Below are 17,123 nucleotides of genomic sequence, written 5' to 3' on the forward strand. Positions count from 1 at the left end.
CAGTGGGTTAAAGCCTCTGCCTTCGGCTCAGGTCATGATCTCAGGGTCCTGGTATCGAGTCCCGCATCTGGCTTTCTGCTCAGCAGGGCCTGCTTCCCCCTCTCTCTGCCTGCCTCTCTGCCTACTTGTGATCTGTCAAATAAATAAATAAATAAATAAATAGCTTAGCTGCTCAAAAACAATAACTACCACCTGAGCTTTCAATGACTTGTCATCTTTTTGCTCGTGGAGGGTCTTGCCTCAGTGTTGGTGGCCGCTGGCTGATCAGGGTGTAGATGCTTACATCGGGATGGCTGCGGCAATTTCTTAAAATAAGAACATTGACGTTTGCTGCATTGATGGACTCTTCCTTTCACAGTTTGTCTGTAGCATAAAGTACTGTTTGATAGCCTTTAGCCCCTGTAGAACTTTATTCAGACTGGAGTTAGACCTTCAAACCCTGCCACTGGTTTATCAGCTACGTTTACAGAATGTTCTAAATCCTCGGTCGTCATTTCAACAGTCTTCCCAGCATCTTCACCAGGAATGGAGTCCATCTCAAGAGCCCACTTTCTGGGCTCCTGCGCGAGAAGCAGCTCCTCGTCTGTCCGAGTGTGACCCCGAGAGCACAGCGGTGCAGCCCCGTCTGCAGGCTCCTCTTCGGATGCCCATTCTCCGGCCCCTTCCGCCCCGTCTGTGGGTCCCTCCTCCACCGAGTCTCGGACCCTCCAAGTCATCCGTGCGGGTTGGATCCCTTCTTCCAACCTCCTCTTTGTGCTGATGTTCTGATCTCTTCCCAGGAATCACAGATGTTCTCAGTGGCATCTAGAATGGTGAGTCGTTTCTGGAAGGGTTTTACTCTGCCCAGATCCCTGAGAGGAATCACCATCTACGGCAGCTGTGACCTTACGAAACGCATTCCTTCAGCGAGAAGACGTGAGAGTTGAAATGACTCCTTGATCATGGGCTGCAGGACGGACGCTGCATTAGCGGCGTGAAAACCACGTCACTCTCACGGTCCGTCTCCGTCAGAGCTCTTGGGTGACCGGGTGCCTTGTCGGCGAGCAGCAGTGTTTTGAAAGAAATCTTGTTCTCTGAGCATTTGGCCCCAACGGTGGGTTTACCGTACTCAGTGAACCGTGTTGTAGACAGACGCACCGTCATCCAGGCCGTGTCGTTCCGTGTGTAGGGCCCAGGCAGAGTAGACGGAGCGCGATGCTGAAGGACACTAGGATTTTCAGAATGGGACGTGCGCGCTGGGTTCCACTTAGAGTCACCGGCTGCATCAGCCCCTCACAGGGGAGCCGGCCTGTCCTTCGCAGCTCTGGAGCCGGGCATTGACTCTTCTCTGGCTGTGTAAGTCCGAGATGGCGTCGTCTCCCGACAGAAGGCTGTTTGGTCTACACCGGCAGTCCGTTGTTGAGTGCAGCCGCCTGCCTGAGTTCTCTGAGCTGGATCTCCTGGGTGACTTGCTGCAGCGTCTCCGTGGGCACCTGCGGCCTCACCTGGTCCTTCACGTCATGGAGACGGCTGCTTCCCTGAATCCCACCAGCCGAGCTCCAGAGGCTGCAGACTTTCCCTCTGCAGCTTCCCCGCCTGCCTCAGCCTTCACAGAACTGAGAATTCGAGCCTTGCTCTGGATCAGGCTTTGGCTTAAGGGAACATTGAAGCTGCTTTATTCTCCTGTCCAGATCACTCAACCTTTTCCACATAAGCAATAATAAGGCTGGTTCACATTATTATTATCACGTGTGTGCTCATTGGAGTAGCATTTTTAATTTTCTTCAAGGATTTTCATTTGCATTCACAATGGGGCCAACTGTTCAGCACAATAGGCCTTGCTTTGGGCCCGTCAAGGCTTTCCTCACGTCTTCCTCAGTAAGCGTAATCATTTCTCGGTTTTGATTGAAAGTGAGAGACATGTGACTCTTCCACTCGCACTCTGGGAGCTCACTGCAGAGTTATTATTCAGCTGATTTTTTTTTTTTAAAGATTTTATTTATTTGTCAGAGAGAGAGAGAGCACAAGCACAGGCAGAGAGGCAGGCAGAGGCAGAGGGAGAAGCAGGCTCCCTGCGGAGCAAGAAGCCCGATGCGGGACTCGATCCCAGGACGCTGGGATCATGACCCGAGCCGAAGGCAGCTGCTTAACCAACTGAGCCACCCAGGCGTCCCAATTCGGCTGATTTTGATATTGCTGTGCCTGCGGGAGCAGGACGGCTGCAGGAGAGTGACGGGAGGGCGGCTGGTCAGTGGCGCGGTCAGCACGCGCCCATGTCAGTGGAGTCCCCGTCTCACGCGGGCATGGCTCGGTGTGCTGCAACCCAGTGGCAGTGCTGAAAGCTGAGAGCCCTGGCCAGAACCGCCTAACAAACAGAACCCGAATGATGGTCAGAATTGTTAAAATGAGACTTGGAGACATGAAGTGAGCAATTTCTTTTATTTTCTTTTTATTTTTTAAAGCTTTTATTTATTTATTTGAGAAAGAGGGGGAGGGGGGGAGAGCACCAGCAGGGGGAGAAGCAGACTCCCTGCAGAACGAGGAGCCTGAGCCCGGCGTGGGGCTCCGTCCCAGGACCCTGGGACCACGACCTGAGCTGGAGGCAGACGCTTCACCAGACGCCTGAAGTGCGGAGCGGTGCGGGGTCGTCACAAACCTTCCTTCTGTGGTCACGCAGTGTCTGCGAAGCACAAGGGAAGAGAGGTGCCTGTGCGCGGAACACGGCCGTGCAGCGGCTCTTCTCCCGAGCCGCAGACTGTCGATGTGTCGATAACAGCGTAACTCAGGAAGAACGGACGTCCTGGGACCCACAGAAACGCAGCTGAGGTAAACAGGAGAACAGACATAAAGTCAGCGCTGGAGGAAATTCTACAATGGTCAGACGGACCAAGGGAGTCCAGGCACCAGTCCTTCGTCTGGCACAGGAACGAGATAAACTAGCTAGCGGATACCACCATAGTCTAAAAATTACCTCGATGCCTCACTTGGATGTAATAGTTTGAATGATTATTGTTTAATGATGATGAAAAATGTACAATGCATTTTTCAGTTTTATTGAATCTTCAACTGAAGGTATGGGGAGTGCTTATCACTCCTATTTATAGATAAGAAATAACTTAGAACAATGAGGAATTTGTCCAACATTATAAAATCAATAGTATCACAAATGGAATTTAAACCTAGGCAGTTCGACCATAGAACACAGACTTCTGGACATTAGGGAATATAGTATATTTCAGCAAATATGATATATTATTTTGCCAATAATTATATTCCTCAAAATCAAGAAGAAATAAAAAAGGCCATGGGCTATGGGCTAATTCTGACCACTAAGGTAGAATTGTCTGGTCAACTAGAAGTTAAACAAGCCCAGGGACTAGACGAGACCTCACCCCAAAGCACACACCATCAAAGGGGGTTTTCTGCCTTTGTTACACACGGCTAACCTTGTCCATTCTCTGCTGCTCCCAGACCTCTTGCTTACCAGTCTTCCCAGTATCTTCTCCCATTTCTTGTCATCTCAGTTATTCCTCTGTCCCTTCCTATGGTGATGGATCTGGCTTTTTACCAAGCAGAATGACCTTACGTGACTTTCAGGTTCCTCTGGACCCTATGAGGGTAAATTGGACAGGGAAAATGACTTATAATGACAATGAAGACAACCAATAAGAATATTTTCCAAAACATCCAGAAAATAATTGATATAATCCCCTGGCTTCAACTTTAAAAAAGAGACATCCTCTAAATGAAGCAACCCCTCAAAACTCTGACTTTGAGAAACAAATCGCTCCAATGAGGAGAAAATAGGAAACTGCCCAAAGAAGCCAAGGTGGTTACACAAGACGTCCTCCACGGAACTCAGTGTGCTGGCCACGCCGCGCCCCAGCGTCAGTGAGCCAATGCAGTAAGGTGAAGGTCACGGAGGTGAAAGATGGTCCGCCACGAGCAGGAAATGTGAAAAGATCCAGGACCATGAAAATAGAAGGACCATGGGCAAGTTATGTTTGAAATAAGAACCAAATTCACTCATTGTGATTGCTATCAAAATAGCGGATGGTCCACGTAAGGTAGAACGTTCAGCGAACTCTTCCTTCTGTCTTCCATGTCAGAAATGGTTTTGGTGCGCAAAGGTTACAGCATGCGCTTGTATTAGAAATCAGGGTGCGAGCAGAGAAAGCAGTCTGTCCAAGAGCACGTGAGAGCTTCAGGCGGGTGGCTGAGAGGACCCGGGGCGGTGGCTGAGTCACTGGCGGTGCCCCTGTGGGACGTTAGTAAAAGGAAGTACTGCAGTTAGAGGAATGTCTCCTGCGGCGTTCACGGGAAAGGGAAGGAAGCAAGCTGGCAGAAACTGTGGCTCTGTTAACTGGATGACACGCCTAGCCGATCATGGACTCTGTTGTTCGTAAGGTCTTTGGTGATGTGTTTATGAAGAGCTACTACAGTTTCACAAAATAACATTCAAGCCTGGGTCCATCCCGGTCCAACATTACTCTTCGACAGAAATACTCTTTAGAAATGGTGCTTCTAAGTTCTCAGCAAGGTGTAGATCAAGATTTTCTATGATGGCTCTTACAGTTGAGAAAGTGTAACATGAGCTGTGCGTTGTCTTTTCACAATTGCTGGTGGGGCGAGCCACGACGGTGTTGATCACTGGGTTGAAGCTATTGGAAAGTTTCTGGTAGTCTGGTTTTCTCCCTCATTCTGGACCATTCTAAGACTTTTGTTCATATCTTGGGTCAGATCTAGGAGCATAATAATATTAGCTGTGAGAGTGAAAATACATAATTAACAGCATATTCAGGATCTTTTCAATTTGAATGATAGATAAATCACATACAAAAAGAATGGAATTAATGGAAAATTTCAGTCAAAGTGAAAAATAGGTACCTTCTCATGTACGTGATGGCAAGAAAATTAGGAAATCTTGGCACACAAGGAAGGACTTGGTGTTTTGGATAACAGAAGGTTCATAGGCACCCAGCTGTGCCAGAGGCTGATGACCAGGCCTCATGAACAGGTTCCACCCCCTTCTCTGTGTGTCTAGGAAGCCTACATCCAGAACGATGGTTTCACTTCAGTGAAATAATTTAAGTGTGGACAAGCAATTGGCATGGTCCCGAGGTAAAGGGTGTGGTAACCGTAAGAGTTGGCAAATGTTTGAAAGACTCCTGATCATCAGTGTGGCAGAGAGAAAAGTTAGGAAGCAAATAACAGCTATTTTCAACTATTTTAGATGCTATTGAGTGAAGATGGAGTAAACAAATTTTGGTCATTTTTTTTCTTTCTTTCTTTCTTTCTTTGTCTCTCTCTCTCTCTCTGTACACACACACATACACATACACACACACACACACGTCAGCCCTGATTGACACCAACCATAAGGACCTGAACTGAGATCTCCAAGTTTTAATCAGGCCTCAGTTGGTAGGGACAGGAGAAGAAAAAAAAAAAAAAAAGGAAAGAAACAATAGTAAAATTAATTAAATGCATCTTCCAAAAGCAGGGGCCAGGCTTGCTAATGTCATTAGTGATGTCTAGTTCCATAATTTGTTTGTAATAGCAAGCAATGTGCAGAAAAATAGTTTTCAGGACCCATATAAGAAATACCTTCCCTTTAATTATTTGTCGATGTGTTAGTTCTGCCCCAGAATGCAAAGAAGAGTTGGGCACTGCCGGCCTGGTAGGTTTTTACACGGGATCCTGCAGCCTCTGAGCTTACCGGAGTCCCTGTGGCTGGTGCTTGTTGTTATAATGCAGAATACTTTGATGAGAGCATTTTTCCAATCTGGGGGTGAGGTAGCTCATTGATTTTCATGGTTACTAGAAATGAGATGTTGCTTCTATTTCCTATGGACCATGGACCATATTTCCAGTTGGAGCCCTGTGGTTATTTCCAGGGAGTTCCAGCAGGGAAGCCCGTGCCAGACTGGCCCCGATGATCCGTGCTGCGGAAATGGCTAAGCACACGGACGGGCGGCACTTCCACAGCGTGAGGCCCGAGACTCCACCTGCACAAGGGCTGGGTTTCAGGAGATGAAGGGTGATCTTTGCCAAACATCCCGGCCTGAACCATGCTGTGCTGGAGCCTGCTGGTCTGAATTCTCTGCCAGAACCCTGGAGACAGGATCCCGTGAGGGGGGCTGGACGACTCTGTGTGCAGACATCATGGCGACTAGACTCCATGGGAAGGGAGGCCCCTGTGCACCAGAGCATTTTTTTTTATAAAGTTTAGCCCACACTTAATTACCATTGTTATAATACTACTGGGGTCTCCCCAGGCTCCACAAATTGCCAAGGACTTGTTCTAATTCACCATCTGTGCTGCGAGATGCTACACATCTCCCTGGGCTGGAGAATTCAGCAGCGAGAGTACTGACCCCATGTCTACTCATCACATGCCTCATAATCCGTCAGGGAAGCCTGATGATCCCCTGGCTCCCTTAATTATTTTCTTCTGTTTATCTTCCCTGTGGTAGTTTGCACTGAACCCAGCAGAGAGCACACAAGACTAGATGAGGTGGTGCGTCTGTAACACAGGTCTCCTGCGGTAGGAACTGACATTAATCTTCTGATAACATTTACATCATTTAGATTATTTCACACATCATAAGGCATCATCTCCCTCACTTTGCCACCGTTTTAATGTGTAGCCTGTGAGATGTCAGTGATAGATGGAGATGTCTCTCACACAGAAGAGCGTGATCTGTTTTTTGTGTTAGATTGTTTTGCTAGTATTTGAAATACGTTTGCCTTGCTATATTAGAGTGACCTGTGAGCATATGAGTTCTTTGTACGGATAATGTCATGGTGACATTCGTATGGGTAAAATGACTAGATGACATGATTCAAAATAATATTGTTAGACCACATTTTTTTTCAGTTCTTAGAGAACAAAATGGGAACGTATTCTTCAAATGCCTGGTATTTTGTGATAGATCCATGTAAAATATTTTTACAGCTGATTATGGGAATGCTTAGTTCCATTATAGCACAAAGATGGTGTCAGAGTAGAAAGTTCATGCCCCCCGTCCATGATCTTAGCTATACTATCTCCCATGTAAAACGAGGCCGTAGGACACCAGGGAAGGGAAAGTTTGGAAACAGCCCGTGCTAATCGTCACGTGTTACGTATGCGCCATCAGAGGCTGGGGGAGAAATGTCCCGAGACCCTCGCGAGCCACAAGCACTTCTGTCTATATTTCTGAATATTTAACTATACTCACTTAATTCCTCAGGAAATATGCCGTAGGATGTAAAGGTTAATAGGATGCAAGTCTTCTTTTTTCAGGAATTTATAATCAGAGGAATAAATAAGATAAATACCAAATACCTTTGATAAAATCTGAGATGAATGAGTGGCCGCAGAGAGCACGTTAGGGCAGGAACGGGAGGGGCTGGTAGAGGCAGCGTCATGGAGGGAGCCACACCGAGAGACAGGAGGAGTCTCCGCACGCAGAGGGGAGTTGATTCATCCAAGGAACGGAGACGCAGAGCCGTGCAGGAGGTGACCTAGATGCCACGGGGCGCTTGGTCTACCGGCACAGACCATGTCACGGGAAGCAGTCCTTGTGGTCACAGGGCGATGAGGGTCTGCCCTCATATGGCAGCACAGTCAGGGAAACGAGGCTATGTGCTCCCACAGACTCGGCCTCTAGGGGATGCTGGAGCAAGACCTGCTCTCAGAGCTCATGATCTAACAGTGGCGCTAAATGGGCGAGAAAAATCATGGTTTTGCTTGCTTAATTCACAACACCACGAAACAGCAAAAAAAAATCCAGAAGTATGGATATTATAAATGCATGGTAATAGAAATAGACTCTCCTATTTCAGGGAAACCTAAAATAAGGGAGATTTTTTTTTTAATCTTTTACATTTCTTTTCAGTGTAGCAGAATTCATTGTTTATGCACCACACCCCGTGCTCCATGCGATCCGTGCCCTCCTCAATACCACCACCAGGCTCACCCAGCTTCCCGCCCCCCGCCCCTCCCAAACACTCAGATTGCTTTTCAGAATCCGTAGTCTGAGTCAGAGTGCATAGATGTATTCTAGGCAGACAAGTTTGGGAAGGAAATTTAAGGCACAGTGGGAAGTGACGGAGTGATTGTTTGGGGGGTACACAAAAAGGGACGGATGAAGAATTTCTGGAAGCCCCAGAGCCTACCCAAATCCTGAAATTTTATTTACATTAAGCATGGCTTAGTTAAATAATTGCCCTTGACTAAGACGTGTCAACAAAGATTTGATGCACATTTTTTTGTGGTGTGCGGCGGACCCTCCTCTGATGTACTAATGCACGAAGTGCTCTTTGGCCTATGCAAGCGCCGTACTGGGTCACCAGCGGAAACACGTGTGCACTGTCCCAGGTGCCACATGTTCTCTTACTCAGGCAAAGTTGCTGAGCCCTGTCCCTAGAAGTCACACTTGCAGAAGATAGGAGTTTCATCTGCCAGTATTCAGATGTGTTCCTTTAATATGTACAGATCTGAAGATTTAAATGCATCCATCCAGTGATGTTTAATGCCAGCTGGTTTGCCCTGCATTTAAATGAATCAGAGCCACCTGACATTTCGTGACTGCTAATACTCAAGAAGAGCTTATAAACAGGCTTTGGAATCCACTGTCAAATAACCTTGCCCTTAGCCCAAAGCCAGTGTTAGTACGTGGAATGGACAGAATGAAACAAATTGCGTGTCTAATTTGTATAGAATTAGATTAGGTCCCGGCCATTTATAATGATTATTTTATTTTCAGCAATGAGTACCAGTAATCGCAAAGCTGTGATTTGTGCAAAGGTTGAATATTTGTTTTGTAGATTTTCAAAAAATGTATACCTGTATTCTGATTTAATCCCCAGGTCAATATTAGCATTAGTGCAGATACAAGCCGACACAGAGAAAAGGTGACCTTACGGTAGTGAGCTCTAAGTATGGGGGGCAGCCGGCTGTGTGTGCGTGTGTGTGTGTGTGTGTGTGTGTGACCCCATGGGGGGAGGGTGATCCAGCTTAGTTCCTGCTAACGCATGATTCCATGCCAAAGAATGCAGGGCTCCAGGTCTGTGCATGGCACACCTACACCATGGAAGATATCGTGCCCAACATTTCTTTTTCCTTTTCTGTTTTTATAGAGAGAGAAAAGCAGAAAGAGCGGGGTCGGGGTGGAGGGCCAGAAGGAGAGGGAGAGGGAGAGATCTCCAAACAGACTCCGTGCCCCGCGCAGAGCCTGGCCTGGGGCTCAGTCTCACAACCCTGAGATCACGATTGGAACCAAAATCGGGAGTCGGACCTTTAACCACCTGAGCCACCCAGGCGCCCCCGGTGTCCCACATTTCTGCTTGGTAGATTGGGTTTCTATGGAATAAAAGAAAACACAGAACTTTGTTAAATTTCCAAATCCCAGAATCCATTTCTACAATCCCACAGAGCGTGTGTAATTGTGGAAGATCTAACATACATCACTTGAAAGGACTCCAAAGTTGGAAGTGTTCAGCTTCTGCCTGTGTCGTGATATTAAGGTCAGTCTGCCCTCTGACACCCGAGGCCCAGGGTCTGTCAGTCAGAGAAGCCCCTCCCAGGCTGTTTCTGGGAGGTTATTTTCAGGAGGTTACAGGATGAGAAGTGGATCATGACACATGGTGAGAAGCTAAGCAGTACTCACAGCCTCTGTCTGGAGATGGCTCCTGCTCCAACATGGAGCTCCGCATCCACATTCCAGAGAGCCAGGATAAAATCCTTGCCCAAACGGAAGGCACCCGCTTCATTCACCAGTGCGTGTTCAGAAGATCCACTCTGCCAGGAACAAGCTCAGGAAACCACCTCTGTCCTCTCAGAAATCTTGGACAAGAACTGCTAAAATGTAGAATTTAGATGGACTTGAAATACCTGTTTGGTGGGGGTGTTTCCTGCTGCAGGCTTCAGGGTAGTGTGTAGAACCTCCCTTACCGACCTGCGTGGTCCCCGTGTGCTGGCCCCTGAGATGTCAGACAGCAACCTGGGTTCCTGGGGAGTGTGGCCACTTCCCAGCCGTGAAGTCCTACCTCCAACCCAGTTGGTAGGGAACATTGACCCAGGGGGACACCAAGAAGCAAAGCCAGCCCCTCTGACAACAAGGCACTCCTGTCCCTGCCTTGTGAGCTCTGATGTCAACTGGCAGCTTCAGTCAACTTTGCTCCCAGTCTGTTTTAGTTAAATTTGTTTGGCAGATTTTTATCCCTCCTAATCCAACTTCAGAGAAAGATTATGAAAAGCAATTATCTTTTTGATATTAGGGCATCTAACCAAAATATGTATCTACAGTAACAGTTTATACATGAAAACCGCAACGTAGCTCTCATTCTGCAGAGAGCAGCATGCACTTCCGAGGCAGTGACGGTCTGAGCTCGTGGTAAGAAGCGCCGGCTGTTAAACAAGGGGAAACATCCAGATTCCTCCGACCTGGCTCATTCTTCGACAGAACAAATGGAATCTCAGCAGTGTTGGGGTTTCGTGGACCTCCTTGTCCATCGTTCCGTTTGTCTTTATAGACCAATTTGAATGACCTCTTTTATGTCATAGCTTGTGGGGTACAGAGACACACCGGACCTCAGAGCTGGGCAATAGCCGGTCTGGCACTGAATTCTTGATTCTCCCGATGATTCAGAATCTGTTTTCAGAGTTGGTGAACCCCCCCTGCAGAGTCGTACCCAGTGTGCATGTGGGGAAAAGGCAGATGGCCAGACGCAGGGAGAAGTGGAACCGCTCCTCCACGTTTGAAGCATAAGGAAATCTGGTCGTTTCTTCAGGCCGTGGCTCTACACTTCTCTCTCTTCTGAATGACAAACCGTATGGAATTGCAGTTTTCTTAGCATTGTGCCTCCCTCAGCCTGCTGTTAGCCGGTGGCATCGGGGTCAGCTTAGTGGCCGATTACGAGGCTCATTCGTAGGACTGGCATAAAACAAGGCCAGCTCAGGCTCCTCTCTCCCAGCGACTCCTGTCTACGCGTCACTGAAAGCACTTCCGACCAGCACTTCTCAAGAACTGACGTCCTGGTGTGATTCTACTGGCCACAGAATTGTCTGTTAAAAAGAGAAAAATAAGTTCTGTGATCCGTGTTTAAACTGAAGCCAAATGAAACAAAATAGAAATGAAGAAAAACACCAACAACACGGAACCTTGGGGCCATGGCATGGGGCTTCCTGTATGATCACAGTGTCTCAGTGAGTCGATATTTTGTTCTGAAATACGTAGGGCTGCCCTCATTTCAATTACGTGTTATATTTTGCTGTTGATGGATTTTCTTATCCTTTGCTCTTGTTTATACTCCGTGGACCTGCGATAACTAAACCCATCCCAGTCGTGGCAGGCGCATGGAGTGAAGTACGGTGCGCACGGCTCCGAAGCTGAGAAGGCGAAAGATGATACCCTTGTAGTAAATGGACCATTTGGCCATATAACTCCATATTCTTCATACTTGAACAGAGACGGAAACGTAAATAGAATTTCTCATTTCAGCAACTAGACTGCCTGTCCATCATCCTTACCTGGCTAATGAGTGGACATCGTTGAGCCTTAAACGTTGACTGTGTCAGGCTTTCCTTCCCCTGCGCACTAATGGCACCATGTCCCTCCCTGCCCCACAGTGCTCATGACCTTGGGCCTTTCCGTAGTCTGCCCCAACTCTCTTTTTCACTCGTACTGTCTGCAGTTGTATCTTACCCTCTGTGTAATCTCAAGCCCAGGAACCTTGCTGGCTGGTAGGAAATGGTTGTGAAATTATTGTCAAGTAAGTGGAAATCGCCTAGCAGACATTTTTGGATACACTTTGACAATGGAAAGAACATCACTATCAACTGTGAGGTTGCTTCATTTCCGTTTGCTGGCGCGAGTATTCGATGAGTGACTCATACCTTGAAGAGCGTGAAGGCAGTTACAAAGCATTCCATGGTAGATGCAGAAACGCACTTTCCACAGAGCGTATAGAACAAAGCTGGAGCTGCCTCAAGGTCAGAAGAACTCAGAGGATTTAGCGCAATATTATCATAAATTCATAGAATCTTACACTTAAAAGAGACTTCTGAGTACCCTGAGTTCAAATTCTACATATAGTTTTTTTTCCCCATTCAACATTTTTACGTAATGTTGACATTTCTTGTTAAATCTTCTAAGTGAAATTGTGTGAACATTGTATATTTGTGGATAGCCTAGAATTGGTTCTTGACTTTGAATGTTTTGAAATGGAATTCAGTAGAGGGCTGGAATATCATAGAAGGGAAAATCAGATTGGTCCGTCTTAGCTTCAGATCAGGCTGTCAAATGGTCTACGTTCATTCAAATCAGAAGGCAGAATTAGCAGGAGATGTGGTTGATGCTCCCCTCAGGCCCTGAGCTGAAACGGAGAGTTTCGGGAGGCATCCTCTCTTTTCTTTGGGTATTGAAGCCCAGTTCCTCAGAGAACTGACATGGCCAGGTGTTCCGGAAGAGTTGCTGTTCAGAATTGCTGTTTCCCCACATGGCTGTCAACCCTTTGATTTCGAAAGAAGACGGGCACCTCCCTGACTTCTAAGAGTAGCTCTGTGCCAGGCTTTCAAAAGACAGTGCAGCCTTAACTATGCGGTCTTACTAAAATACACAATAGAGAAGGGAATATTTTTGAAGGTTTGAAGGTGAGTGTAGCCAGGGGTATTGTCCAAATCAAGGTGGGCAGGTATTATGAATGATGTGGACTTTCCATCGCAATGTACCCTTATCATCCAGTCGCCATGGGGTCCATGCCCGCTTCTGCTGGAGTGGTGGCAGGCTTCAGAGGTAACCCCAGAGTACATACATGATCTAGAACAATAGCGGAGAGTCAGGTGACCTACTCTGTCTTAAAGATTGAACTGTGTTTTTTGGTGCACATTTCTAGAAAGCAGATCTTTCACTGGTCACCCCACCATGACTGCGTTCCTCCCAGTCTGTGCAAGCCTATGTGCCGCCCCTCTGGCTGCCTTTCTCATCACTGTCACTGGGGTTGGAAATCAGCTCCATCAGTCTACCCAACAGTGTGCATGCTGTGCGTGTGACCTCCTCTGGATGGGGGAGGGCTTTGGAGCCAAGGCCAGTGTTCTGTGGTAACCCTCACCACGCCAGAGTCTCATTCTCCAACCCCCAGAGCATATTCTTCCTCCTCTGAGTTCTCTGCATGCATCAAGTCTCTGTTTGGAAGAGGTGATCTGGACTCTTGCCAGAATCGACTCAATTGATCCGGCCAAGTGGAAAGAGCCTGTCAAGGCTACAAAGAACCAGCCAAAGCTAGCATGACTTCTTTGACCTGACCTCTTACAAATGTTGGTCCAGCAGGAAGGCCTAGCCATCGATCTGGTTTTCTCCCTCTCTGCTCTGCAAAGTCCCCTTGCTGATAATAAACTTAGCTCAAAGCCCAGGAGAACGCAGTGCTGCTGAACAGTGTCTTAAGCAGAAATATAGATTATTATTTTAAATTCTTCCAGAATGGTGAAGTTAACTCTAATAGTTGCATGGCAACAACTTCCAACTTTCTCTGTCTTGGGGTGGTGGAGTAGGTTGTCTGTTTTGTGTAAACCTTTGACAGCTGTGTGCTCTATTTGGGAAGTAAATGGCCAAGGGAAGTCTACAGCAAACTACTCTCCATGTACTCCAAACTGTATCATGCCCTGCCCAAGTAAACTTGGAGGTTTGAATGGATCTTTAGGAACTGATGGTGAATGACTTCCTCCTCTTGTCTATCCTAAGCCCATGTGTAACATGGGTAATGTTGGGTACTCCCAACGCTTCATATTTTGTTGATTGGTAAGATACTCTCTCCATAGGAGAGGAAGGGAGAGATAGGAGGGAAAGGGGAGGGAAGGGAGACAGGTGAAGAGGAAGGAGGACAGAGCAGAAGGGAAAGAAAGAACTGGAAAGGAGAAACACCTAGCCCTGCCCGCCCATGTTTCCTCTGTGCCATGCGGCACCTTATGGTTTTTGAAGGGGAAGAAAGGGTGAGGACACTAGATGAGAATGGGAAGACGGACCGTGTTCTGGACCACTGCCATAGGGTCAGAGTCACAGTGGATTTTCCAGTGAAGGGAGAAATGCGCCTCAGCTCTGAATGTTGCCTAGGGAGTGAGGGTTACAGCCAAGGAGAGCTGGGGTCTCGGCTGGGAAATCTCCAGCAGGGCCTGTCAGGGGTAAGGGTTATTGCTAAGTGACCTAGCAGGACCTTGCTAAAGTTGGGACAAGTGAGCAGACCTCACCTGGGGGTGGAGGTAGCAGAGGAAAAAGCCCATCAGATATGGGGGGTGGGGGCTTCTTAGTGACCTGACTCAGCAGAGTGTTTGCTAGAACTGGATGTTCCAGGATGGGGCATGGATGGGCCTATGAGAAGGTTCAGGACCTAGGCAAAAGTCGAGTCAAGCCAAGCATCTCCATCACCATTCCAACCTTCTCTCACAAAGAACCGACTGTCACTTTACTGCCTTCTCCACATGGCTGTTGTGTGTTAAGAAGCTTATCTCACACCAGCTTCGCCAAGTGATCATCTTCTTAGAGTCCAGATTCCTTCCCCTCCGTGCTGTTCTCCTCCCTTTAAGTGTGAACGTCCACCCCATCCATCGTCCCACCATCTCTGTTCCCACTCTGTGCACGGTTCATCCTCAAGCCTAGGCACATTGGGCTTCAGTAACCTCTACAGTCCCGCTTCCCCTAATTCTACTCTGTCTTGAGGCTCCCTTCCCTGTGGCTAGACTCTTCTTTCAAGCACTCACAGGCCCGGTCCACCTTGACGCTGGAGCAGGAGCACATGGTTTGTTTTTTGTTGTTGTTGTTTTTGTTTTTATTTATTTTTTTTATTTTCAGCATAATAGTATTCTTTGTTTTTGCACCACACCGAGTGCTCCATGCAATCCGTGCCCTCTCTAATACCCACCACCTGGTTCCCCCAGCCTCCCACCCCCCGCCCCTTCAAAACCCTCAGATTGTTTTTCAGAGTCCATAGTCTCTCATGGTTCACCTCCCCTTCCAATTTACCCCAACTCCCTTCTCCTCTCCATCTCCCCATGTACTTCCTCCGTGTTATCTCTTATGCTCCACAAATAATTGAAACCATATGATCATTGACTCTCTCTGCTTGACTTATTTCACTCAGCATAATCTCTTCCAGTCCCGTCCATGTTGCTACAGAAGGTGGGTATTCATCCTTTCTGATGGAGGCATCATACTCCATAGTGTATATGGACCACATCTTCCTTATCCATTCGTCTGTTGAAGGGCATCTTGGTTCTTTCCACAGTTTGGTGACCATGGCCATTGCTGCTATAAACATTGGGGTATGGATGACCCTTCTTTTCACTCCATCTGGATCTTTGGGGTAAATACCCAGTAGTGCAATGGCATATTGCACATATTGCACATAGGGAAGCTCTATTTTTAATTTCTTGAAGAACCTCCACACTGTTTTCCAAAGTTGCTGCACCAACTTGCTTTCCCACCAACAGTGGAAGAGGGTTCCCCTTTCTCCACATCCCCTCCAACACATGTTATTTCCTGCCTTGCTAATTTTGGCCACCCTAACTGGTGTAAGGTGGTATCTCAATGTTTTAATTTGAATCTCCCTGATGGCTAGTGATGATGAACATTTTTTATGTGTCTGATAGCCATTTGTATGTCTTCATTGGAGAAGTGTCTGTTCATATCTTCTGCCCATTTTTTGACATAATTGTCTGTTTTGTGTGTGTTGAGTTTGAGGAGTTCATTATAGATCCTGGATATCAACCTTTTGTCTGTGCTGTCATTTGCAAATATCTTCTCCCATTCCCTGGGTTGCTTCTTTGTTTTCTTGACTGTTTCCTTTGCTGTGCAGAAGCTTTTGATTTTGATGAAGTCCCAAAAGTTTATTTTTGCTTTTGTTTCCTGTGCCTTTGGAGACATATCTTGAAAGAAGTTGCTATGGCTGATATGGAAGAGATTACTGCCTATGTTCTCCTCTAGGATTCTGATGGATTCTTGTCTCACGTTGAGGCCTTTTATCCATTTTGAGTTTATCTTTGTGGACGGTGTAAGAGAATGGTTGAGTTTCATTCTTCTACATATAGCTGCCCAGTTTTCCCAGCACCATTTATTGAAGAGACTGTCTTTTTTCCACTGTATATTTTCTCCTGTTTTGTCGAAGATATTTGACCGTAGAGTTGAGGGTCCATATCTGGGCTCTCTACTCTGTTCCACTGGTCTATGTTGTTTGAAACCAAGCATAGTTTCTGGTGTTCGTCTTGCCTTTGAAACTTCACAAGTAGTTTAACATCCACCGTCAGACACTGAAGTCCTTAGCATCCTTCTCCTGACCTTCCACATTTAATAGGCTATGAGATGGATCCCTGTTCACCCCAAACGTCTCTTCCCCTTTTATAGCTTTTATTTGGAAATACTATAACAGGACAAATGACATAAAATCTCAATAAGAAAAAGAAGTAAAATAAATGCATTGGGAAACCATAATTGAGGAAATAATTTCATTAGCAACTCATATTTGTTAGCAATTTCATTATTTGAAATATTAGTCACTACACATGATTGTTCAGAAAAAAATGGATACAAGTTACAAAGAAAAAAAATCATATCAAACAAAAATAAATGGAAATGGAAGAAATTCCACTAAGTTAGGCACTCAGTGGTGTTATTCACTTATCAGTACAGGTAAACAAATGGTGACTGCAGTACTTTTATAAGAGACAAAATCTCCAGAATGTGTTTATTGGTTTTACTGGTGTTTGCAGCTGGCCACTGCGGCTCCCCGGATCCGATTGTGAACGGTCACATCAGCGGGGACGGCTTCAGTTACAGGGACACTGTGGTTTACCAGTGCACTCCCGGCTTCAGGCTGGTGGGGACGTCGGTTCGGATATGCCTGCAGGACCACAAGTGGTCGGGACAGACCCCGGTCTGTGTCCGTAAGTACGCTGGGAACCAGTTCAGCAGGTGCTTCCTTCAGTGGCGTTTTCTCTTGGTGTGAAGTCTTAGCGCACACGTGTGCAGCCTCCGGAGGGAAGGAGAGTGGAGAGGCGTCCCTCTCACCAGTGCTGAGAGACCTGCTGTGGCCACGACTTCCCCCTTCTGTCCCATCCACTTCCCAGTTCGGTTTCCTTCTGTGTCTCCAGACGGCTGTGCACAGTGGAT

The 17,123-nt window shown here is 47.0% G+C and overlaps 1 protein-coding gene across 2 annotated transcripts in view; it reads left to right on the forward strand.

Annotated features, from left to right (window-relative positions):
- The window catches only part of CSMD1 (CUB and Sushi multiple domains 1), a 1,951,187-nt gene that overhangs the window by 1,880,177 nt on the left and 53,887 nt on the right, over window positions 1-17,123 (forward strand). For both annotated transcript variants that reach the window (XM_045086171.1, XM_045086170.1), the window contains one exon: window positions 16,724-16,897. In XM_045086171.1, coding sequence (XP_044942106.1) covers window positions 16,724-16,897 — 174 coding nt within the window. The remainder of the gene's footprint in view (window positions 1-16,723; window positions 16,898-17,123) is intronic.

Source organism: Mustela putorius, unplaced genomic scaffold (assembly GCF_011764305.1).
Source record: "Mustela putorius furo isolate JIRA1106 unplaced genomic scaffold, ASM1176430v1.1 tig00000905_pilon_pilon_pilon, whole genome shotgun sequence".
NCBI classification, from domain to species: domain Eukaryota; kingdom Metazoa; phylum Chordata; class Mammalia; order Carnivora; family Mustelidae; genus Mustela; species Mustela putorius.